The 27,438-nt window shown below is 38.4% G+C and overlaps 1 protein-coding gene across 1 annotated transcript; it reads right to left on the reverse strand.

The window, feature by feature from the left end:
* Positions 1 to 6,115: 6,115 nt before the first annotated feature.
* On the reverse strand, positions 6,116 to 6,484 carry LOC134222149 (uncharacterized). Its single transcript, XM_062701293.1, has one exon. The coding sequence runs from the start codon at positions 6,482 to 6,484 to the stop codon at positions 6,116 to 6,118; it is 369 nt and encodes a 122-aa protein (XP_062557277.1).
* Positions 6,485 to 27,438: the final 20,954 nt, after the last annotated feature.

Consider the following 27,438-nt stretch of genomic DNA (forward strand, 5'->3'; position numbering starts at 1 on the left):
AACTACTGCATCGTTTATTTCGTAATATCTGGGACACCGCAACTTTCCCGGTCGACTGGATGCAAGGTATCTTAGTGAAGGTGCCCAAAAGGGTGACCTGACTGTATGCGATAACTGGCGAGGCACTATGTTGCTGTGTACCGTTCTCAAAGTTCTGTGCAAAATTATCCTAGCCCGGATTCAGGAGAAGATCGATGCGACTCTCCGGCGGCAGCAAGCCGGATTCCGTGCCGGAAGATCCTGTGTGGACCATATTGTCACGCTCCGCATCATTTTGGAGCAGGTCAACGAATTCCAAGAGTCCCTTTACTTGGTATTCATTGACTACGAAAAGCTTTCGACCGTCTCAATCACGAGAATATGTGGGGCGCCCTGAGACGCAAGGGGGTTCCTGAGAAAATCATCGGCCTCATCGAAGCACAGTACGAGGCCTTTTCGTGTAGAGTGCTGCACAATGGGGTCCTGTCCGACCCTATCCGGGTCGTAGCTGGTGTGAGGCAAGGATGTATTCTATCACCGTTACTGTTCCTCATCGTAATCGATGAGATTCTGGTAGATGCGATTGACCGTGAACCAAACCGCGGGCTGTTATGGCAGCCTATAACCTAAACGACTTCGAATTGGCGGATGACGTTGCACTCCTCGCGCAACGGCGCTCTGATATGCAGAGTAAGCTCAACGACCTTGCCGATCGCTCCTCCTCGGCAGGTTTAGTCATCAACGTCAACAAAACCAAATCGTTGGATGTAAACACGGTGACTCCTTCCAGTTTCACAGTAGCCGGGCAACCAGTGGAGAATGTTGAAAGCTTCCAATATCTTGGTAGCCAAATGGCGTCAGACGGCGGTACCAAGATCGACATAGGCGCACGGATCAAGAAAGCAAGGGCTGCCTTTGCGAGTTTAAGAAATATCTGGAAAAACAGGCAGATAAGTGAATGCACCAAAATACGAATTTTCAACTCTAACGTGAAATCTGTGCTGCTATACGCTAGCGAAACATGGTGTGTATCAGTGGAGAACACTCAACGGCTGCAGGTGTTCATTAACAGATGCCTGCGGTATATAATTCGGGCCTGGTGGCCTCACAACTGGATCTCAAACAACGAGCTCCATCGTCGTTGTCACCAGAGGCCGATAACAACAGAAATTCGGGATCGGAAGTGGGGCTGGGTCGGCCACACTCTACGTAGGGGCGGAAACGAAATCTGTAAGCAAGCATTAGACTGGAACCCAGCGGGACATCGCAGCAGAGGCAGACCCAGAGGCTCATGGCGGAGAAGCCTCAATAAAGAAATAAAAGAAGTCGACCGAAATCTAACCTGGCAACAGGTTAAAGCGATAGCGATAGCGGGCATCGCTCAGGATGGAGATCTTTCAAGTCGGCCCTTTGCACCACCGGAGGTGTACAGGATCCATAAGTAAGTAAGTAAGTAAATAGCTCCATGAGACTTCATTACACCATTATAAATACATAACAGAATTCGTTGAACTTCCATAACACTCCAAATTATCCATGAGTACGGATCTGAATATTCAAAATAATCAACATGGAGATCTTCGATGTCTCAACTATTTTTATGAGTTGTAATAGCTCCACGGGATTTTGTTACACTATTATAGACGTTCGAGTTCTACACTACACTACAATAGACACTCCAAAATGCCTTTGAGCTCTGATCTCTCAAATCGATCAACCTGAAGATCTTTGAGGTCCCCACTATTTCTATGAGTTGAAAAAGCTCCACGGGACTTCGTTACACCATTATAGACACATTATAGAATTCGTTGGACATGTACAATCCAAACTGTCCATGAGTTCAATTCTTTATATTCAAATCGATCAACATGAAGATGTACGATGGTCATAGCATGAATTTACCGCCAAAACATTTTATGTTGAAAGACATCTAGGGAAGATCCATATAGTACGTCATGCGGAACAATTACCATTTTCAACACCCTTCTCCCCTTCGGACTTCTTGTAATGAACCTCTAGTTTTTTCATAATTCGTCACGCAGACCCAGACCCCCCCCCTCCCCCGTCCGTCCCAGTAAGGATTTGACGCACTTCGTGAATAACCACCTTACACAAATTTCGTGAACAATGAGACCATTTCTCGAAAAAAAAACAATGACCTGTTACCAGTCTACTAAATTTTTTTTTTATGAAGAAGATTATTTTCGAGAAACTTAACTATTCATTCCTTTTGGTACACTGCTTTCAAAAAGTTTACTCCTAGTGTGCTGCATGTTTGCAGCAGTGTACGCAGCAGTGCTTAACGTGTCGATTCAAAAGTTTTACTGAAGCGCCTTCTGTTGACGATCTCGCAGAATCACATGAAATGGTTGCAGAGGAACTGAGAGGCAGATTATTTTAGCAACATGGTTTAGCTATTACATTTAATTCATTTTGGAATAAGTAAGGTGTAAATCGTTTGAAATCAAATTTTTTGATGTTATTCATACGTAAATTACTTTACTCTTACATATAAATGTTAGTCTTAGTAACATCCATTTCCGTGCAATACTGAAACCAATTATATTGTCGTTTGAATGTGTTGCGAGCTTCATTCAGTTCCATGATGGTTCTCCAACTAACAAACAAGCTTCAGAATCTATGAATCACTCTGTTGGTCTTTTAGACCTCCAATATCTGAACTCATTTATGGTACCGTAGATATTCTGGGAATTTATTATTTGTATATACTGGTATAATGATGTCCCATGTCCCATGGGGTTTCTACAGCTGACACACACGCTCAGGATCCTATGAATCACTCTGTTGGCCTCGTAGGCCTCCAATATCTGAACTCAAAAATCGTTTGGAGTACGGTAGATATTCTGGGAATGTTTAAATTTTTATATACTGGTGTAATGATGTCTCATGGGGTTTTTACAACTAACACGTAAGCTGAGTTGCCTTTGAATCACTCTGTTGGTCTTGTAGACCGCCAAGATCTGAATTCAAGAATGATTTGGAGTACCGTAGATATTCTGGGAATACGATTAAACCTCCATGAGTAGATGTTCTATGACTCGATATCGACTCAAGGAAGTAAACTATGTCATATTAAAAAAATATTTTCTGGGCTACTGTGATGGTCCCTTCAAACAACTTCCCATGGTTTTTCTGTTTAACAACTCGATATTTCCATGAGTCGATGGTCCCTTCAATATCGACTCATGGAGGATTGACTTGTATGTTGTATATACTGGTGTAATGATGTTCCATGGGACTTCTCCAACTAACACAAAAGCTCGGAAATCAATGAATCACTCTGTTGGTCGTGAAGACCTCCAATATCTGAACTCATGAATGATTTGGATTACCGCAGGAGCTCCGGGAATGGTGTGATTTGCGTATAATGGTGTAATGATGTCCCATGCGGTTGCTCCAACTAACATACAATCTCAGGGCCCTATGACTCACTCTTTTGGTGTTGTAGAACTTCAATATCTGAACTCAAGAATGGTTTGGAGTACCGTAGCTATTCTGGGCATGTAGGATTTTTATATATTGACATAATAATGTCCCATGGGGTTTCTACAACTAACACATAAGCTCAGGAACCTATAAATCACTCTGTTGGTCTTGTAGGCCTCCAAGATCTAAACTCAAGAATTGTTTGGAGTACCGTAGATATTCTAGGAATGTTGTATTTTGTATATACTGCTGTAATGATGTTCCATGGGGCTCCTCCAACTAACACACAAGCTCGTGAACCTATGAATTACTCTGTTGATCTTGTAGACCTCCAAGATCTGAACTCAAGAATAGTTTGCAGTGCCGTTAATGTTCTAGTAACACTGCAATTTCATAAAAATAGTTTAATTATGTTTCAAGTAGCATTGCCAACTTCAAATTAGGATTGGAAGCCCTAAAAGATCTCAAAAAAAAATATTTTACCCTATATTTCTACTTTTTCATGGTATGCATAAGTTTTTGAAGCAGAATGTCCAAAATTCATGTTGAAATACGACGAAAAAAAATCCGTATTGAATCGGTTTAAATTAACTATATTCATTATTAAGACCACTAAATGTCAGATGAATCTATACAATAAACATAAACATAAACATTTCAGTCAGATAATCATAAAGAAGTGAATCTGATAAATACCTACACCCGATTCTTTTTTTACACGGAGGATGCGTTCCGTGTGAAAAAAGTTTTCAGTTCAAAATTTGAAAATCCGTGTAAAAAAAGTTTTATGATTTCTCGACAAATCATGCAAAATGGAGCAACTTTGCAAAAATTTTGTATGGGATTTTTTTTACACGGCCGTGCAAAAAAAAATCCGTTTAAAAACAGAATCGGGTGTAAATCTCTTCCTAAGGAAGAGGGAGTTGTAGTAGCCAGATAGGGAACCCCAGCTTGCAGTAGCACATAACAAGAGACTCAAAGATTTAGAGATCTGAGCTACTGAGTGTCTTTAGAAACATCAACTGTAAATAAAGCAGATGTTATCTGTATGTGAACTGAACTAGACGTGTTTTATTTTTGTCTACATAATATCTTGCTATTACCCTCACCTCAACGGCATTCATTAGCGTACATCACCTAATTTATCCAGATGTTACAATAACCTGCCCGACAACTCCAAGGGCTTCCAGAATATGTCTCACAACACCTACAACAAGAACGAATGTTCAGCCCAACCAAGGAAAAGCGTGCTGGTTCATGGTGTCTGCTTTATGGAACATTCTTCCCCTTGATACAATAATGAACCCAACACTGAATGCCTTCAAACAATCTCTATAAGTTGTATCAAACTTTAAATCAATAGTAATTGTTTTGGAAAAGTAGTCGCCGAAGTCGTCAGAATCAACCGAATTCATCAACAATCTTTATTGTTTATAAATTCCCAAATGAAATAACATATTTTATGAGTTTATAATTCGTAGTTTACCCCGCTTAACTTACATTTAATTATTCATCACTTTTCTACATTGGCCTTGTGAACATTCCTAGGTCTTGTACACAGATCACTGCAGCATAAAACATAATTCGAAAGTGATTGAAATTGATTTAGTTATGTACATTACGACCTTGATATAGAATGATTCTTGGGTGTTCGAGGGAGGTGATGATGCACTCTTGGGTACCTATCTTAGTTTCTCACTTATTTTGTATCGTATTCGTAAACTGGATAGAAACAACCAATAGAGTATAGAAAAATTTCACATTTCAATTAAGATATACCATAAACTCACAATAATGATTTACGGAGGTAATTAGGGGAAATGACGGCTTTGGCAGATATGCAAAGAATGTTTAGGCCCAATTTGAGCATAATTAGTTATAGAAAACCCCCTGACAATAATAGAACAAGGAGACGAGCCAGCCTCGGGCTGAAAGTCTCCTTAATAAAGACATAAAAAAAATAATAGAACAAAACCTGCCAAAGCCGTCATTTCCCCTAATTCATGTGGATAAAACAACTAGCACTAAGATGGCTCTAGATTTAAGCAAAATTTTAGGTTTTAGCAAATATGTCTCATTAGCAGATTTAAAAAAAATAGAATGGATATAGATTATCAATTTGTCGATAACATGCGCTTTTTGCTTATCATCCAAGTTATCATTCTGTATGACACAGACGACGAGTAGCATTGGTAGTGTACGGTGCACAATGGACTCGCTGATCGACGGGCGTGCTTACAGTAATCAACAACTTTGCTACTTCCTTGACCTCACTGAAACAAATGTTGTAGAAGGTTTGCGGGCTCAATAAACTATTAAACTACTAGACAGCGTATTAAGAAGCTCTTCTTATCATTCAGAATCTGAACTCTAAATAAATCACACGTTATTACGTAGGTATTTGAAGCTTTATTTATTCATAAAAGTTTACTTATACCACTATGTCCACACTCACGCGCTATTTATCACTTGACATCACGGTTCGTAAAACTAATTACATATCAAGATACTTTGTATCATGTTTTATTGGTCATGTTACCGTATGTATTACTTATCCGGAATTGTTCTCAAAATAGTCTCTATTTCTATTGACACATTTGTCGATCAAAATTGTACGTTCTGTTAAAATACCTGCAGAAGCCTATGGTCGTAATAATTCTTCGACAATTGTGTTCCATTGTATACCATCTTAGGATGTCGGCATTTCATCATCTTCGTCCGCTGGTTTTGGCACATCGCTTGACTTGCTGAATTGCGCAGCCAAAAGTATTTTTCGCTGTTCTTTCTTCTGTGCTACATTTACGTAGATTGGCTTTCCCGCAATAATTCGTCCATTCATGTAACACATTGCTTTGAGTGCGGCTTCAGAATCCGCACCGTAACAAACAAATCCATACTTCTTTGATTGTCCGTCGTTCTGCCGTTCTACTTTAGCGGAAGTTATTGTTCCGAAGGGTGAAAACAATTCACGCAACCGGTTACTATCGATTCCGTCATCCAAATTTTTGATAAACAAATTTGCCGATCTCGGCTTAATCGTTCGTTGTGGGCGACTCATGACGTGACACTATAATTTATGATTAGTTTTATATCCATTATTTGTTTTATAATGTATGTACTTACGAAAACAACTTGTGTATAGCTATAATAATAGCTAAATTTTGAAAATAAGACAATGATCGGATTATTCTAACATTAAAATTTTTAAAATTTTACATTCGACAATGTAAAAATTACACATTGAAAGAAGGATATAAATATTTTGAAATGATGAGCACGAGCACCAATGACTATAGATATTAAGGTGACGAAGAAGACCAAATGCTAGCGTGTTAGTGGATGGTGCAAAACGTAAACAAAAACTGATGACGTACATAATTCGCGAAGTCGAAGCAAAATTCTTCACACAAACAATGACAGTTCTTTATAAGGCTTGCTGACGTTTAATCATCTTTCTCTTGCACGCTTACAGAGCAGATAGGATTTGTTTTCATCGGGAAACGCTTCCGAAGCGTTTCCCGATGAAAACAAATCCTATTCGCTCTGTGAGCGTGCAAGAGAAAGGTGACTAAACGTCAGCAAGCTCTATGGGTTTTTACAGTAGAGCAACAAAGAGGAGGAGATGGCGGCCATGTTTCACTCAAACTCTGACAGATAGCAATAGGATTTCCCATAGGAGGGAAGAGCAGAATTAATTGCTTCGACTTCGCGGATTGCACGACTTGGAGCTCGGAGTAGTGAATAATTCAAGCATAATTTTTCATAACGACGTATGTAACAAAAGTAAACAAAACGGGGTTTTTAATACAACGTAACAATCACACGCGGCTTTATATAATACGCATCGATTTTACTGATTTCAGATCTTAAAATTCTTTGATTCAATCTTTTTGCGAATCGACGTATGTAAAAATTTCTATTTTTGAAGTTTCACTGTTACATACATCGCTTTAACATATGGGAACTAAGAGCGACCTACACGTAAAAAAATGTAATGTTGTTTATTATTAATATTTCTAATACTTTTTTACCAAAGCAGGCGCTTAATGACATGTATAAGAAAAAACTTATACATCGTATTAGTCACATACATTCGGAAACTTATACTTTTCATTAACTTATGAATGTTATTAGCTTTTTGATATGGGATCATTCATTTGGTGGCATAATGAAGAGTATAAGTATTTTCGAATGTTTTTTTGCCATAACATATAAGGTTATTTTTTTACGTGTATGTAACAAAAAAAGCAAAACAAAACAAAACTGCAGTTGCGTCAATCGTGCACTATGGAAAACCGACCAATGTACACCGACGTGCGTGTAGCATACCGGTGTATGTATAATTTTATCGTTTTTCACAGTGAATTTGAATGAACTTAGCTTTGCTGTGAAGCACGCTTATTACGTGTCATGTAATGATGCATGCCAGCGGAAAAAAGTATTGAAAAAAGATTTAGTTTTAAAACAGTTTTAGAAAAAGTTTTGCCAACTTTCTGCAAAGGATTTCTCGAATCCTCATAATTGTTACATACGTCGTTATGAAAAATTATGCTAGAATTAAAGATTTTTCGCCGTATACGAATGTCACCAAAATAAATTTATACCGCTTTTTATACCGAAGTTGGATTTTTCTCCAGATACAGCCAACTTTCCCAACTTCGGAAGTAGTGCGCTGGATTCGCCTAAAGATGCGCTAAACAACGCATCAATTAGTTTGACAAATAAAACTTGGGAAGAAAGTTCGGTTCGGAAGTCCCGACTTCCGAATTCTAACTTGGTGCTACGCCGACAATATGTTCCCCATGCACCCCGTGCACCCAGTTTCGATGTTTCCCATGACACGACGATCGCGATGATATGGATGACATCTCAACTGCAAGAAAGGCCTTTTTGGGTTGTGACCAATGATGCAAGAACGATGTTTCGGATTGTGTAGCAGCCCGAATAGAAAATACTATAGAATTACATTAAAATATCATAAAATTACAATACATTTTATTGATGAGCAATCAATTCTATCAAAGCTGGTAATGGCGGCTCATCGGTGTGTAAAAATCAATTGGTCACTGTACTGTTTGACACTAGCTGGAGGAAAGCCCACTGGCGTTCCTGGGTGAGGGGAAGGGAAAAAAGGCCTTTTCGACAGTGAGTTTTCCTCCAGCTAGTGTCAAACAGTACAGCGACCGATTGATTTTTACACACCGACAAGCCACCATTACCGAGCGTGGAAAGCTGGATTGTTCTTCTATTGTATGTCTGTGCTCTGGGGTCAAATTGAAATTGCTATAACTTTTTTATTGTTTGGCCGATTTTGGATTTTTGGGGCTGTTTCGAAAGATAATTTAATCATCTTTCAGATCGTAACCAAAGATTGACTATTGGTGGGCGGGTACATCGCGGGGAGGGGTTTTAGTAAACAAGGGTACAAAAACAGTGATTTTTCATGATTATTTTACTTATATCCGAAAATCCTACCCATTTTGAACTGAACCTTTTTTTAAAAAGATTATGCAGGAAGGCGTGTGCTTCGGCATGAGGCGTTGATAAGTTTGGAACTTTTCGCCAGGTGGTGATATATTTGAATTCATTATTTTAGACTACTCAATGTTAAGTGTGCACTGTTACACTGCTCCAAATAAGCGCACCTCTCCGTGTGCGATCTACTAAGAATCCATCTACAACTGACTGCAGATTTCATCTACCCGGCAATAACAACAACCGTTATTTTTGCTTACTATTCAAAGTTATTCGCCGCCGCGTACACATGTATTTTTTCACTCGATTTTAATAAAGTTTTTCCGAAAGTATTTCTCGCGTGTTCTTTTCTTTTTCGTGCTTCCTATCCTGAAATCCGGTACGCTGTTTTCTGCTGTCGCTGTCCCTGGTCTGCCGTCAGGTTGTGGTCCCAGTCGCGGAACGAAATAGAAAGTGCGAAAAGTGTTCCGGCCAAGAGAGCCGAGGTGGTTTCGTTAGCCAGTGATTTTTCCGCTCAACGGAGTGAGGTTAGTTTTTGACCGCAGAAGAAAGTGGAAGGAAGCAATGAGTGATGCCAAGTTCATGATCCCAAAACTAAATGGGACGAATTGGCAAACATGGTGTGTACGGGTAGAGATGCTGCTGTGCCGAGAAGACCTTTGGCGTGTCATCGAGGAAGCTGCCCCCGTTGAGGACGAAGTCGACGAAGATGAATTTGCCGAATGGAAAGTCGCCGATCGGAAAGCACGAGCCACGCTAGTGTTGCTATTAGAGGATAGCCAGCTGTCATTAGTGAAGGGAAAGTTGCATGCCAAGGATGTTTTCAACGCATTGAAAAGTTACCATCAGAAGACGTCCAGATCCGTTCGTGTCAGCCTTCTGAAGAAGCTTTGTTCTACCAATCTTGCGGAGAACGGTGACCTTGAGCAGCATTTGATGGCTATGGATGAAACGCTGGACCGGCTTAGCGCTGCTGGCACGACGCTCGACAACGATACGAAAGTGTGTATGGTGCTCCGCAGCCTACCCCCATCATTCGATAGTATTGTTTCGGCGCTCGATTCACGGTCCGATGACGACATATCGTTGGATTTAGTGAAAGCAAAACTAATGGACGAGTACCATCGTCGGCTTGAACGAGGGGACGTGAAGATAAAGATCGAGAAGGCGATGCGCACAGCGGAGAATAGGACGAACAGCGGTAAGGAAACAAGAGTCTGCCACCACTGCAAGAAACCGGGCCATCTGCGCAGGAATTGCCGGAAGCTGCTTGCTTCCAGAAGGGATGGTGAAGGTAATTCGAGACGTGAGCCGAGAAACGAAGGGGCGAAGGCCGCCCACAGCGACAGTCGCAGCGTAGCATTTACTGTCGGCGAGCAGTGTTTGTCGTGGGTCATTGACAGCGGGGCGAGTGCCCATATGACAAATGACAGGTCGTTTTTTGAGGAGCTACGGGAGTTTCCCGGCGGCTGGATAACAGTGGCCGATGGCAAAAAGACCCAGATTCAGGGTGAAGGCAGAGGAGTTTTATTCGGTGTCGATTCCGATAACAAACCAGTCCGAATCACGATGGCGGAGGTGAAGTATGTTCCGGAGCTTTCAACTAGTCTCATTTCCGTAGGCAAGCTAGCACAGAAACAGCTAACGGTGTGTTTCGACGACACGAGTTGCCGGATAGTCAACGCTGGTGGAGAAGTGGTTGCTGTAGGTGAACGTTGCGGTAATTTGTACCATCTGCGGTGCGGAGAATCGTCGTTGAAGGTGAGTGGCGGCCATCATCTAGTGAACTGCCAACACCAGTGGCATCGTCGGTTGGGCCACCGTGAATGGGCAGCTATAGAGCGAATCAACAAAGAGCAACTGGCAAGCGGCGTGAAGGTAAGCGACTGTAATTTGAAACTAGTATGCGAATGTTGCTTGGAGGGCAAGTCTGCCCGCGCCCCATTTCCTCCCATTACCGAAAGAAAGTCTTCTTCTGTCTTGGACATCGTGCACACAGATTTGTGTGGCCCGATGAAGCACACGACGCCGAGTGGCAATCGGTACGTGATGCATATCATCGACGATTATAGCAGATTTACCGTCACCTATTTGTTGCGGAACAAGAGTGAAGCTGCACAGAATCTGAAGGAGTATGTTCGCTGGACCGAGAACATTTTTGGTCGAAAACCGAAGGTAGTGCGTTCGGATGGCGGTGGTGAGTTCGACAACGGTGATCTTCGCAGGTTCTATAAAGAAGAAGGCATCAAACCGCAGTTCACCACACCGTACTCCCCACAACAGAATGGAGTGGCCGAGCGGAAGAACCGTTCGATCACGGAAATGGCCACGTGCATGTTGTTGGATGCTGGACTTGACAAGCGATACTGGGGTGAGGCGGTTTTGACAGCGACCTACTTGCAGAACCGTTTACCCTCCAAGTCTATACCTAAGACACCGCACGAGCTATGGTGGGGAAATAAGCCGGACCTGAGTCATCTGAGGGTGTTTGGTTCCTACGCCTACGTCCATGTTCCGGATGTCAAACGTAGCAAAATGGACCAGAAGGCTACGAAGTTGGTGTTCGTTGGCTATTCGAACGAGCACAAGGGTTACCGTTTCCTAGACCCACAAACGGACTTGGTCACCATAAGTAGGGACGCAAAAATTTTGGAACTTGGCAATGGATCATCTTCCGCCGAATTCCCAATGGATATTCCGGCTCCAGGCAAGAAACCGGTCGCTAATAGCGAGATACAGCTGATACCCTTCAAGGAGGAGATTGAAGAGCATGCGGAAAGTGACAATTCGGGCGCTGACGAATATTTTGAAGCTGCGGATCAGGAGACAGAAGCCGATGACGTTCGACGACCCCGTCGAGAAACGCGCGGAAAGGTTCCGCAACGTTTTGATGATTTCGTGTTGAATTACGATGTGGGAATAGCTGCTTGCGCTACAGAAGAACCGGTAAATTTTCAACAGGCCGTTGAAAGCTCACAATGGCGTCAGGCAATGGACGACGAAATGAAGTCACATGAGCAGTGCGGAACATGGAATCTCGTCCCGTTGCCACCAGGAAGAAAGGCCGTGGGTTCACGGTGGGTGTATCGTCTGAAGCGGAACGAACGTAATGAAGTGGTGAAACATAAAGCTCGAATCGTTGCCAAGGGGTTCTCCCAACGCCATGGCATTGACTTTGAGGAAACATTTGCACCGGTAACGTGTCATGTCACTCTACGCATATTCCTGTCTGTAGCTGCCAAGAGAAGGTTAATCGTCCACCACTTCGACGTGAAAACCGCATACCTCTACGGAACGTTAGACGAGGAGGTGTACATGAAGCAGCCTGTCGGATACGAAGTAAAGGGAAAGGAGGAGATGGTGTGTCGGCTCAAACGGAGCATTTATGGTTTGCGTCAGTCAGCAAGGTGCTGGCACCGGAAATTGAAAGAGATTCTAACGAAACACGGATTCGAAGCAGCGCAGTCCGATCCATGTCTCTATATCAAGAAAACATCTTCAACTACTGTGTTTCTTTTGGTCTACGTAGATGACTTGTTAATCGCATCATCCGAGGAGGCAGAAATTGTGAAACTATTCGAGAGTCTGCAAAACGATTTTCAAATGACCTGCCTAGGTCAAGTACGCCATTTTTTGGGCATGGAGGTGGATCGCGACGGTGATCAGTTCAAGATACGCTTGGGAACCTACATCGATAACCTGGTCAATAAATACGGCATGGTCGACGCAAAACCAGCAAAATCGCCAATGGATGTTGGCTACCCGAAGATAGAAGATTTGAGCCAGCTTCTAGACGATGTAACAGGATACCGAAGCCTCGTAGGAGCAATGCTCTACCTTGGTGTTGTTGCTAGGCCAGATATTGTAGCCAGCACAGCCATTCTGGGGCGGAAATTCTGTTCGCCCACCGAAACAGATTGGACCGCAGCAAAGCGTTTACTTCGTTATGTGAAAGCAACTCGAAACTATGCAGTAAAGATAGGAGGAGATCCAAAGCAGGATTTGGTCGGCTATTCCGATTCCGATTGGGCGGGCGATGTAAGCACGAGAAGATCAACTTCAGGTTCAGTGTTTTTGTTCGCTGGTGGACTGGTGTCTTGGGCTAGCAGACGGCAATCTAGTGTCACACTCTCGACCATGGAGGCGGAGTATGTGGCTCTAAGCGAGGCCTGCCAAGAGGCCGTTTGGCTGCGGCAGCTACTGCAGGAGTTTGGGGAGCAACAAGTGAAGCCAACGATTATCATGGGAGACAATCAGTCGTGCTTAACCTTCGTGCGCAGTGAGAGGCAAAGTCGTCGGTCCAAGCACATCGACACGAAGCAACGGTTCGTGAACGAGCTCTGCGTTACTAAGGAGATAGCTCTACAATACTGCCCGACGGAGGAGATGTTAGCAGATGTATTTACGAAGCCATTGGGGCCGCTGAAGCACAAGAAGTGTTGTGACATGCTGGGGATTGAGGTCTATCAGTGAAGCAGTTCCACATTGAGGAGGAGTGTTAAGTGTGCACTGTTACACTGCTCCAAATAAGCGCACCTCTCCGTGTGCGATCTACTGAGAATCCATCTACAACTGACTGCAGATTTCATCTACCCGGCAATAACAACAACCGTTATTTTTGCTTACTATTCAAAGTTATTCGCCGCCGCGTACACATGTATTTTTTCACTCGATTTTAATAAAGTTTTTCCGAAAGTATTTCTCGCGTGTTCTTTTCTTTTTCGTGCTTCCTATCCTGAAATCCGGTACGCTGTTTTCTGCTGTCGCTGTCCCTGGTCTGCCGTCACTCAAGATATTCCGATATATAGAATTCTCCTCAGTGTAAATATTCTTATCGCACAAATTTAAAATTTGTTAAAATGGCGTCTTGAACAAAGGTCTTCCAGTGGGAATGGACTGTCTTGTGACGGAAGTAATAATTGGGAATTTTACAAATAGGCGGCAAATTGGCTGATCTTTGGTTACGCATGTAGACCCAAAAGCCTTAATTCCAGGGTTTTCTTGTGTAACGGAGTGGAAATGGAGTGGAAATGGAGTGCAAATGTCCCGAGCGGAATATTAAGACGCTTCTACCACGATATATGAAGTGTTCTAAGCCGACGGCGCGGCACTGGTTTTTCGGGTTTTTAGTTCAAACACTCAATTACGGTTAGAATAAAACTTTATTATTTATGTATCACTTGTTTGTACATTTATAAACTTTTTTTACATTTATAAACTTTCATTACACTCATTACAATTAACACTATCGTATAATTATAAACTCGAATATTTTCGTTTTTCAAACTTTTGCACTATTTCCCGTATGACAATGTCTTTCCCAGAGATACTAACACTTTTTATTTATCGATACTTATTCTGAGACTCTAACACCGATTCTCGATTTTACCGCGACGGACATTTAACTGTTCACTTATGTTTTTTCAAGAAGTTATTAATTTAAACTTAGATCTCGATTCGTGCACTAGTCACGAGTGTCGAGGTGTCTAAGGGACAACCCTGATTCAATTGGAGTGTTCGGTAGGCCGGCTAGGGAAACCTAGAAAGCGCCGAATTCCAATAAAGGTGCTGCTGAATATTTGGGACTGACCCTGAGCTCAATTGGAGTATTCGGTAGGCCGGCTAGGGAAACCTAGAAAGCGCCGAATTCCAATAAAGGTGCTGCTGAATATTTGGGACTGACCCCGAGTCAATTGGAGAAGCGCACGGTATATATAGTCAATCCGAGTTCTGAATTTCATAATGATTTCATGAATTGCATCAGACTGGACTTTGGACCCCACGAAAAGTCCGAGAATCCTTAAATAACGTAATCCCACATTTATCTGTTCAGACTATGTGGTTTTAATTTTAACTTCATAAATATCCTCAATTTTTAGCTTCCATTCATTACTCAACTTTGCATTCTTTATGGATGCTCCCTAAAGTTCTCTTGCACGAAATGCTTAATCAGCTTATTTGAAAAATCCATAAATTCCGAAACAACTTCTTTTTTTTCCAAATTTTATACAATAGTTATTTAATTTCTTGTCATAAATTAGCTAATTCAGCCTTAATATTGGACTTCCATACTTTACGAAACTTTGCCCCCTTTTTTGGATGTCCCCTTTGAAATTCTCTTGGAAAAATTCTGTTCTCTTCCACTCTCTAAAACTCTCTTATTTCGAGCACACATTCAAGTGGCTACTTCAATTTACTAATATATCTTTTGTATAAAATGAGTATCTCTAAGTCCTGCCCCTTTCTTTACACCTAAACTTGACCATTGCTATCTCACAGAGTAATGTTCAACAAGTCCCAAATGTTTCATAATGCATGATACTACTAAACCAACGGAGTTGTGAAAACCTTCACTTAAACATCTGTATTCGAACCCAGCATGGGTTCTTTGTAAAACAGCGCACCATACCGCCGAGCTATTAACAGCTACCGCTTGTATTACTCTTTGATTTTAAGTATACTCTTAAAAATCAATCAATAAATTGCTTTCTCTTTCTTTCAACTGGACTTTGAATTAAATTCCCCTTTCCCTGAAGAATCATTACCCCTTCGGGTCGGCTCTTCCTTTTCCGAACCACTCAGACCCCAATATCAATATTTCCTTTCAAGTTTATATTGGTAAGAACAAAATCATGTTCTCTCTGTTTTTCATACTGGGCAACAAACCCCTTTATATCAATACACCTGTATACGTGTATGTAGATTCAATGAAGACTCTTATTGTCTCTATCATTTTGGCTAAGTTATTATTCCGCGCTCCTCACCCAAACAAATTCTTTCCTTAGTGTCCTATACATATGCGCCAATGCATCATCATCAATGACGATCGCGGCTATGTACCGCTAAATCGTACACTGTCCAATATGTGAGCACGTTTGAACATGTCAATCCACCGCGCTCCAGTTAAGTAAATCTGACTAAGCTGTTTTCGACGGTTTCGCCAAACCGTGATAAGGGTATGCGATATTCCACATAACTTTTAAATTGATGAAAGTAAATTAACCCAACAATTCCTACATGCAACATTTGAAATTTATGTTGATTGCTTAAATTACTTTGCGTTGAGTAATTGAATATATTTGGCCTTGTTTTTACAATATCTCACTGCCATCAGTATTTAAAATTGTTTTAGGAAGGTGTCGGCACATAAGGCTGTGCATATCCTTCCATCCCATCGAGTTGAGCATATATAGTAGATTATGCTCAATTGTTTGCGCCGGAAAATCCGAGTAAATATATCGGTCAAACGGTCAAAAGTAACATGAATTATACTGTCAATAGTGATTTTATGCCACATTGACCCTTAATAACGTACTTGTCGTCCCATTACGTTGGGAAAGGTAATGAACGTTTTCCCTGCGTACAATAATTGCCACTAATAAAATTGAAATATGATGCTCCGTATGTGAATCGCCGGGCGTTGGTCCCTCACCAGTGGCAATGTTTTTGCTCTCTTGTATGTATATTATTTCGTATGCACGATCGTTTATTTTAATTTGTTTTGGATCAGCTGATCGCAAGTAAATGGGTCAGCTGAGTCTGTCTCAAAGTTTTACGCTTTCTTCTATGTTTGGTTTAAAGATTCCTACGATATATCCCGTGATCCGATATGAGGAGTGATGAAGGATCTCAAGGCCGTTCATCTCCTCCCACACAAACGAGGTGAAGGTTCATTAAGAAAATGATCCTTCGCTTGTTAGGGTAGGCCAAAAACATATATATTTTTCAATTATTTAATCATTCAATGGTCCGTTGTTTATCAATCATTAACTATTATCTGTCATATCTGAATTTTACTTTCGGTGGAGTTTAGTGTTAGAATCTCTTGATGTTATTCGTTCTGTATGTGTTTTTATAAATTCTCTTAATAATAATTTCTTACGAAGTTTACTTTAAAGATCTTTGATATGGTTCGGCTAACATTTTTGAATTATGTATAATATTCCTTTGGAACATGAGCTACTTTCTAATTTTATGTTTAAATCTAGCGTTATTTATAGGAACATAAAATTTACGATTGTAATTTTGTTATTCTTTAACGCTTCTCTTGACCATGATTTAAATACATTGATACGATTCTGAGTTAATATATATAATTATTCCACAGCAATTTTCATGTTCCCTATTATTCTTCAAATTTATCATAACAATCATTTTTTTTTTTTGTAATCTTTAAATGCTATATAATTGTACGCGTTTGGCAATTTTTTCAAATATTTTGCCCTAATTCTTACTCTTTGTATTATCTCAAAATTATTTTTCACCCATATCTTAGTGTTATATCAACTTATTTTATGATAAAAAAAACTTTTTTTTTTTTTCTGACCATACTGCATCTATTACGTGTTCTTCTAATCTATCAAATCACCCTGTTATATCCCTTTTTTCTTTCGTCGTGTGACCATTTTATTTCCTCTAATCTTTTAAGTATTCGCATATTTGCACATAAACTTTCTCGAGAGTTTCTTACCTGATGATGCCTTCTCGAATCACCTCGCCTTTACTTGGTGTTGCTCTTGCGTCCTCATAATCATTCGTGTTGTTGATCACTTGGTTGGTTGTAAATCTCGAGTGCAGGGTGTGTTCCTAGTCTGCTGTTTGATTCTTCCGTATCGTCTTGTGCTTTCCGATGCCTTAGTTGTTTCGTCTCTTAAGCTGCTCCTCTCGTGTGGGTACCTTTGTACTGCCGTCTAAATTTGTAGTCTTCGATGAAATTGTTTGTTGTGTGCAAAAATTGCTGTTGTACCGGCCACTTGTATAAATTTGACGTGTTATCTCCAGCGGAGTAGAAGTAGCTCTGCTCTAGTTGTATTTCAATGATTTTCTGCATGTAACATTGTAATAGTTTGACGTTATTACAGTGCCCTTTCAATAGTTTTAAGCTGCTTCCGTTCAGATAAGTTGCTAGTTAGCAAGTCGTGATGAATTGACGTGTGTCACACTGCTTAAATGTATGGATTCTTAGATGTTGTACCGTTATCATGATGTTCGCATTGTTTGTGTTTGATTCGAAGTCTTTGTTGTTGCTTTTGAATTTCGCTGTGTATTGGCTTCAGCTTGTGGAAATTTTGATTACTTGATAAGTTGCCTTTGTGTTAGACCCGCCTCCGCTGTAGTTTTAGGACTTCTGCTTTGAATTGACTTTTTGGGGCCGTCTGGTTAAATTGATGAACACTGTTGAATTGTTGATTGTTCTAAAATTTCGTCTTAACGCTGTTTTTATCTTTGTGAGGCGACTTGTATCTGCTCGTTCCGTCATTATTGTGTTACTTTAACTCTTCCAAAATCATCTCCAGGGGTTGAATTAAAATCTCTTCTTGCACTTTCGGTTGTGTATGATGATGCTCCTGAATATGTCCTTGCTTTCAGCTTTGTATAATGTCTTGTCATTCACTTATCTTATGATGCACATCCGTCTTCGCCTGTTATTTGTCACTTTAATTCGTATTGTTGATTTCGTATGATGTATTTAACACTTTCACTTCCTGGTTGAGTTCGCCTTCATTGTTAACCTCCGAATATTTCGTCTTCCGTCTCCTGATCCCACACTCTCGATCTTCAACCCACCGTATGACCCGTCGTTCCGGTGATACCAATTAACTATGGTATGTATATCGTGAGCCGTTGATGTCTTCCTTCTCTGCCAATGTCGTCTGTTCGTCTTCAATAGATGCTATCTCGACCGTCTCTCGAGTAAGTTGTGCATATTTAAATTTTCTCAAATTATTGTGAATAGTTCACTATCCTATAATTTTTATTAGACTTTGCAAATATAAGGACCTGCTCCTACAGTCTTTGTTACCTTTCACTTACTTTAGTTATTCGATTCGGTATTAATTCCTTGCTACCTTTTTACATGCTTAAGTTATTATATTTATCACATTTTATTATGAACCTTACTTACTATTATTATCATTTTTTTCGATTATTTTGTTTTCCCAGTATTATTCCCATTAAATTTATCTTTGTGTTGTAGCAATGAATGTCTTCTGCAGGTTTTTGGGGACGTATAAATTCAATAAAAATTTCTTCCTGCAAAATACTTGTTGCTACGTCTATCGTGTTATACTTACTTCTTTAGTATTTAGGGCGGTTTTGGTTGAGAAATTGCTACAACCTCTCCCCCCTCATCGATCATGGCTCTAGGCGTGCTTCTGAAATGATACTCAATCCTTGCGATTAATTCATAGTATTTATAAACATTTTAAAATAAAAAACAAATGAAAATTTATTAGTTGTACTATAAACATATGTATATTAGTATGCAAAATTATAAGTTCCTAACTCAATTTGTTATGATTTAGTAAATTATCCTATGGTTATTTTTATTTATTTGATTATTGCATAATAAAGCAATAATTACCAATTACCTTTAATTGAATTAATGTTTCCATTTTTTCGTATTAGATGTCTGAAATACTTTCCATTTTCAAAGTCCATGATATTTTTAGAGTAATCAAAGATAATAATTCCGTTCTGTTTCATGCTAAGGCTTTGATGGGTGTCCATTCAAGGTTTTTGTGCAACTGTAACATTACTTCGTCATATTTGTGAAAACTGCTTAATTATAGAAGATGAAAACAATCAAATGTTTGGTATTAGTTATTGTATTTTTTTAATCTGTTATTATGTATTTTCTCCAATTTGTTCCCATTTTTAATGATTGTTGTTTGTTCGCTAGGAAAAGCGACAATTTCATAGGGGCCCTTCCATAAGGCCTGTAATTTTTGTCCTGCACCCGTTGGGTTGGCTTGAACGAGAACCATATCCACATGGGCTGCCATTCGTCAGAGTTCTTATCGTAAATTTCCTTACGTTTTTCCTTCGATATTATTAAATTTTGTCTTGCATTTTCATGCAATCTTTTAAAAATTATTTTCATTTCTTTACTGTAGTCATCATAGTTTAATTCTGACTCGGTAATTGTATAAATTGATGACGGGATTCTTGCTTTTCTTCCATATAGGAGTTCGAACGGAGTATAATTCGTTGATCCGTTGTTTGTCGTATTATATTCAAACGAGAAGTAGTTTAAGTGTTGATCCCATAATTGTGGATTACCACCTACAAATTGTCTAAGATACATTTTCAATTCTCTGTTAGATCTTTCTACTAAATTTGCCTGTGGGTGATAAGCACTAGTATTAATCTTTTTAATTTTCAAAATTTTGCAAATGTGTTTGAAAAATTTACTCATAAAATTTGATCCTTGGTCTGTAACCAATTCTAAGGGTGTCCCGTACTTGCAAATTAAATTTTCTACAAAAGTTCTTGAAACAGTTTCGGCTTCTTGGTTGCTCATAGGTGATACCACCAGAAAACGTGTCAGGTCATCTTGCATGACAAGCCCATATTTGTTCCCCCATTCCGATTCCGGTAGAACTACAATATCCATGTATAATTTTTCGAATGGTTCACAAGCAGTGGTAGTAATTTTCATTGGTATTTTGTGTGATTTACCAATTTTATTCTTTTGACAAGAGGCACACTGCCGAACATAGTTGTCAATATCTCGTCTCATGTTTTGCCACACGAAAATTAATCCAATTCTTTTTCGCATCCGGCGTGCCCCGACGTGTCCTCCTAAGGGAGCATCATGAAATTCTCTAAGTATTGTTTCAATCTCATTAGTATTAATTTGAATTCGTTCGGAATCTGCGTTATATAGGCTGAAAACTAAGCCATATTTGGTTGCTAGAAATTGTAATATTTCTAATATATCAAACTGTTTTATTTTTCGAAACGATGTGACATGAATTTTATTTGAAGCTTTAATCATAGTTCCATTATCGCTTAAACATTTATCTAATTTCTGGAAAAACTTTCTGCTGTTGATTACTGAATTACTTTTCCCGTCAACAATTATTCCAAATATGTTTTCCTGTGGAATCGATAGTATTCCATTTTCGCTAAAGTCTTTTATTCCATGCGGTAAATTGGTGATTTGTGAAATTTCATTGTATTTTGATCTACTGTTCAAAATAACGATATTAATATCGGCTGAGTCATCCTTTAGTGATTTTGAAATTACTAATTGTTCTATGTCAATTGAATTTTCTTTAGATGATTCCAAATATTCTTCGTATGCGTTGGTCATATTGGAATCTTCAACGTCACAATTTTTGTCTATATCATATGATTGAGTCATATCATCATTAATTTGATTTTGATCCGTTACAATAGGCAAGTTTTTGTCGTTGTCTATGTTTGTATTTGGCGAATTATTATCTTTTATTGCATTTACTGGTTCAAACAAGTAGAGTTCCTGCTGTTTTTTAAGCTGCTGACGTGTAACAACAGCAATAATTTGTTCCTCTGATTCTGTGTTTTTGAGAGATTGATTTTCGGCAGTTGGAAGCCGAGATAAAAAATCTGCTACAATGTTCTCTTTTCCCTGTTTGTATCTAATGTCACATTCTAATCCTTGTAATTTCAATCTTAAGCGTGTGAGAATTGGCGAAGTTTCTTTTAAATGCCATAATGAAATTAGCGGTCTATGATCCGTATAGACAATAAACCTCTGATGATATATGTAATGTCTGAAATGCTGAACTGCCCACACTATTGCGAGTAATTCTTTTTCGATTGTATGATACCTTTTTTCTGCTCCTATAAGACTCCTACTAGCATAAACTATGGGTTTATCAATTGAATTTTCATTCGATAGTACCGCACCAATGCCATGTTCACTCGCGTCGGTAGTAATAACAAACGTGTCTTTATAATTTGGTCTGGATAAGAGTGAGTCCGATGTTAAAAAGTTTCTCAGTTCCTCAAATGCTTTTTGGCAGTCATCCGACCAAACAAATTTAACATTTTTCCTCAATAATTCATTCAAGGGTTTCCGTTTCTCGGCTATTCCAGGTATGAATTTGACATAGAAGTTCACAGTTCCTAAAAATGATCTTACCCAAGTAACACCAAGCATTACAATATTGCACATATATCAATCACAAATCGGCATGCTAAATGCTAATTGCATTAGATCTGTTTTAACGATGTGTTGTTGCATTTATTTATCAACTGTCAGACAACGATACTCTAAATCAGCAGTACGAATGCGGCGATGCATTACTGGTGCTTTATTTCAACATGCCAAAGTAATGAACCATTATTTCGGTCTTATAATTGCCCTTTTCCACTTTAAGTCAACTTTTAGGGCTGTGTTTTTTACAAGCATATATAGCTTCATGGTTACTTGGGTACTCCTTTCACTGTCTTGGGTACAGACATTTCTTTAATAACTTTAATATTATCATTTAATGGTCGTTTTCCATTTTTATCTACCATGTGTCCTAAGAATTTTAACTGAGTTTTCAGAATTTGACATTTCGTAGGCTCAATTTTCAAATTGTGCCTTCTAAGAGCTTCAAGTATTTTAATAAGATTTTCGTTATGTTCCTCTATTGTTTTTCCAAAAACAATGATGTCGTCTAAATAAACAATAGCTTTGACATCTTTAATCTCGTAAATTATTGTGTTCATTAATCTTTGAAAGGTTGATGGACTGTTTCTTAGTCCCATTGGCATCCTTGTGAATTCAAAATGTCCTCTTGGTGTTGAGAAAGCAGTTTTGGCTGCATCTTTAGGGTGAATTGGAACCTGATAAAATCCTGACTTTAAGTCAATGGTTGAAAAATATGCACTATCCCCCAAATTGTCCATTATTTCATCTATTAATGGAATTGGATATACGAATGGTTTCGTAATCAAGTTTAACGCTCTGAAATCTACTACAATTCGATATTTCTTGTTTCCTTCTTCATCAAAATCTTTCTTCGGAATGCATAACACAGGTGCATTCCATGGACTTTACTTGGCCTAATAATGCCTTGCTTGTACATTTCATCAATTTCTTCATTAATATGCTTCTTGGTAGATTCTGGAAATCTGCATTGTCGTTTATTAATTGGTACATTTGTTGTGGTTTCAATTTCATGCATTGCAGCATTCGTAATTGTAAGCTTATCTTCTTTCAAATAAAATACGTCGCTATATTTCGCCATAATTTCTTCTATCGCGTTGAAGTTAGGTTTCTTTAAATGCTTGAATTCGATTATTTCTAGTAATTTACTACTGCGTTCATTGCCTCTTATTTGCTCTCGATTCTTGTTTTCTACCAAGCTGTAGTCTTGGTTGGAGTCCAAATCCACAGGTTTCCATTGTATTTCTGAATTCTCTTCCCGATATTCGTTTTCTTCATATTCATCAATATCGTTGTCGCCCATATTATCATTCAATTTTTGTTCTGAAGATTCAATCATTGTAGTTTCGTCGTAATAATATTCATCTGCATGATCCGATCCATATTCCGGACTCATGTTGTTGATAACTTGATTTGGTTTACATATCTCATCATCATTATGCTGCCAATCGTTTTCGAATTGGTTAAAATACGTGTTTTGATTGATCAATGTACTTGTTTGAATTTTGTTAATAGTATGCACGTACCTATTGTTGTTTCTACTTGATATCGAACCTTCGAAATGGTTTGCACCCGCTTTCAAAGTAATTGTTCTGAAGTTTTCACTAATGTTTGATACATATTGTTTAAGGAATTCTATTCCAATGATACCTGGCATTATTAAATTGTCTACTAAGTGAAAAGTAGTTATAAATCTTATTCCATTGATAAGTAATTCTACGTCTGCTCTCCCGAGTGTTACTTTACTACCATTTTCTATACCCACTAGTGTAATTATCTCATCCGTATTAAAACTTTTAACGCCTACATAGCTTAATAAATCATATCTTAATAGGTTTACTGAAGAACCTGTATCTATTAAATATTTTACTTTATTCATGGGCTTGTCCACTGACGCCAACTCCATGAAATATTTATCATTATCATAAGTTAATTCCGTTGTAACTTGAGCTGCAATGTTTGAGTTTTGAATGTCTTGTGGCTTTTCTATATAACCACACGTTTTATCTGATTTTGCTACAAATACAAATCCCATGTCCTCGTTTAGTTTGGCTAATTTTCTGTCGTAAGTATAGCCTCCATTGTTGTCTCTATCTGCAGTGTACACTATGAATTCCTTATTGAATGTGTCTGCTATGTATCTTAAAATGTCTAAACTTAATGTGTGGAGTAAATCTTTAAAGGAGAATACTTGAATAATTTTCGCCAACTTGGCAAATTCTGGACCGTTATGGAATCCATCTATGAGTCCTTTGAAAAATACTTTCGAGTTAAAATCTGTTTCCTTAGTACCATTCATTAATATACCCCAAGTTCTTTTATTAGGAAATGAAAAAATTCTTCCATTTAAATGTGGTTTTAGACCATACGGAAGGTCGATGAAATTCTTCAGTTCTTTATAAGCTGATAGACTGTTAATTATTAAAAGCATCTGTTTCATATTCCTCAAGTATTTTTGTCGTCAATCTTATTGATTTCTGTCTAAGCTGTGGCATTGCTTTTACAAACTCTTCGTAAGGATATGTTTTCCATGTATTATCTTTTGTGTCGACATTGAAGTTGATATTTTCTAGACCATCATTATGTGGGTTCCGAATTGATTCTTGTTGTTTGCAAAAAAGTTCAAATCTACCTGATTCATTCATTATTGGTTCAATTATTTCTGAGAATGATTCAGTTGTTTCGGGTTTCGAAGATTCTGTTGTGATAGATTCGGAATCTATATCGCTTTTAAAGTCATAATTCTGCTTATTCTGTTGGATAACCGAATCGATGTTTTTCTCGTACTTATCTCTTTCTTCATATTCTATTAAATCCTTGCTTACAAATCCGTAAACATTTAGAGAAGTGTTCTCTGATCTTTTAGTTTAAAACGTGTTTCCTCGAAATTCATGTATATTGATTCGATATGCTCCTTAGCAAATTTGTACCCAATTTTGGCTGGTACTCCTAATTTATCCACCACGTGGAATTTTGTCGGTATGATTAGTTCTCCTATTGTTAAATGAATCCATATTGTTCCAATGGATGGCACTTGTTTACCATTTACGCATATCCATGCATGTTTGAATGGGTCTATTTTTGTTGCTCCGACTTTGATTGCAGTGCTCTGATGAATGAAATTATAACAGATACTTGTATCCAAGTAGTATCTCTCATTGTATTGTGGATTTTCTGCGGTTGCCAGTTTCCAATAAAAACCGGTTGAAAAGCCTCCATACATAGGGCTTGTTGCAAATAATTTTCCTGTTTCTTCTTCTTCGTATTGTGCATCAGTATCATATACTTGTGTATAAAAACAGTGGGATCCGTCTATCTTTTTCCTATCCAAACCCCCATGGTTTAGTTTTTTTGCTTCTGATTGTATTCAAAATTTCGGTTATTCCAGTTTCCTTCACGTAATGGTTCGAATCTTCTGTTTTCAGAGTTTGAATTTCCGTTCGTATTAAAGTAATTTCTATTTCCGTTGTTTTGATGCGGTGATTCATTCCGATAATTTTGATTCGAATTGTTTCTATTGTTTTGGCTATGATTGTTGTCATATTGGTTACCGTTATTTCTGTAAGAATTTTGTTCAAAGTTGTTTCGTTCGTTGCGAGGGAATTGTAATGTCTGTCATTTCTTGAATAGTTATCATTTCGATTTCGATAACTATTATTATTCGGATATCCGTAGTTCTGATTTTGCTGGTAGTTATTAGATTGCCCATTGAAATGGTTTCTGTCATTATTTCTATTCCTATGATCATTTCTGTCGTCATGGTCAATGTTTCTGTTGCTGTAAAAATTGTTTCTGTTTCTGAAATTTCCGAAGTTTTTTCTTTGGTTGTTGAATTTTTGCTCTTCTTTTTCAAGTCTGTGTGATTCTGCAATATGAGCATCCTGCAATCTATGCTCAATTTGTTCTATCTGCTCCTCATCTATACATTCCTCCTGCAGATAAGTTATCAGCTTTTCCAAACTATCCTCCTTATGTGCTTTGGCTAAGTTTTTCAAGTTTCTATTTTTAAGCCCTCCTAAGAAATGAAGTCGTAAGTTTCTGAGAGCGTATGAATTTTCGCCGCCCCCTCTGTTCGCTTCATATTCATCAATGTGTTGTTTCATAGTAAGCACCCTATCTTTGTAACTTTGAAAGGTCTCTGTTTTCCCTTGTTCCAACGTTTCAATCTTTTGAAACAATTCTTCTAATTTCAATTTTCCTTTGAATTCTCTTTGCAAATTATCTCTAATTTCTACCCAAGTATCGGCATGTATTCGTTTGAAATGCAATGCTGCTGGTCCTTTCAATTTGGATAATATTACATGAATGAGTTCCGTTTCGGTTTCGTGGATCTCATTCTGATCATTCCTTGGTGGAATGAATTTTGCAAAATAGTCTGCTTGGAACAAAAAGCCATCCAATTCAGCTGCTGTTCCTCGAAATTCTGGAATGCATTTAATTGCTTTTTCTGTGGGGAATTCGTAAGCCATTTTGTTCAAGAATGATTTGTATACCGGCTCAAATTTAACACTAAATTCTTGTAGCTCGTTTAATATCAAAGATTTGGTATCAATTTCAGATTGATCAGCGTTATTTAATGTAGATGATAAAAGATTAGGATCACGTATTGGTCCAAAATATAAATCTGTGCCAGATATGGACACGTTCAGATTCGAAAAATCCTCAATACTAATTGGAAAATGATCTTCACTAACACTCACACGTCTATTCCTCAAATTATGAAATTTCCCTGCTTGAATTTCAGAGTTCTTTTCCGTATTTCTTTTTGTTTTGGTATTTTCTAATATTTGAATACAATTTTCATATTTCTTTTTCACAATATCCAGTTTATCTGTTAAATCATTCCAAATTTCAGTTTCGTTTAATTGTTCATATTTTTGGACAATGTTCTCGAATTCTTCTAACGCCGCTTTTAAGATTTCTGTTTTATGAAAAATACCCTGTAAAGACCTGGTTCTGGTTCTATTTTTGTTTAAATTATCGAATTCCTTAGAAAAGAATTCTCGAATTTGTTCTAATTGTTCAGAATCTTTTTCAAATGAATCGTCCAAACTTGACATTTATTTGAATAATGTCAAAATCAGCAAATATTTTCACTATTGATGATGCGAAATAATATCCAACATGTTTTAAGGCATTCAAATTAAAGAAAAAGGTTTGTTACTTACCATATTAAAATTCCATGTATTATTGTTGTTTCCATATCTAAGACCTGGTGCTCGATCTTGAGGTCGTTTTTTTGTATTTTTTTCTCCGCAAACCCACTTCTACTTATCTGATGTTTGTTCTTATTTTTTTCGGCACTGATTTTCACTTAATCAAAAATTAGCGTTCCTCTGTTGCGAAAACAGTCTTTTTCCGCTGTCACCATATGTAACGGAGTGGAAATGGAGTGGAAATGGAGTGCAAATGTCCCGAGCGGAATATTAAGACGCTTCTACCACGATATATGAAGTGTTCTAAGCCGACGGCGCGGCACTGGTTTTTCGGGTTTTTAGTTCAAACACTCAATTACGGTTAGAATAAAACTTTATTATTTATGTATCACTTGTTTGTACATTTATAAACTTTTTTTACATTTATAAACTTTCATTACACTCATTACAATTAAC

The sequence above is a fragment of the Armigeres subalbatus genome, chromosome 3 (genome assembly GCF_024139115.2).
Source record: "Armigeres subalbatus isolate Guangzhou_Male chromosome 3, GZ_Asu_2, whole genome shotgun sequence".
NCBI classification, from domain to species: domain Eukaryota; kingdom Metazoa; phylum Arthropoda; class Insecta; order Diptera; family Culicidae; genus Armigeres; species Armigeres subalbatus.

Excerpts from the sequence above, each read along its gene's own strand:
- LOC134222149 (XM_062701293.1), bottom strand. The coding sequence starts at position 6,484 with ATGAGTCGCCCACAACGAACGATTAAGCCGAGATCGGCAAATTTGTTT.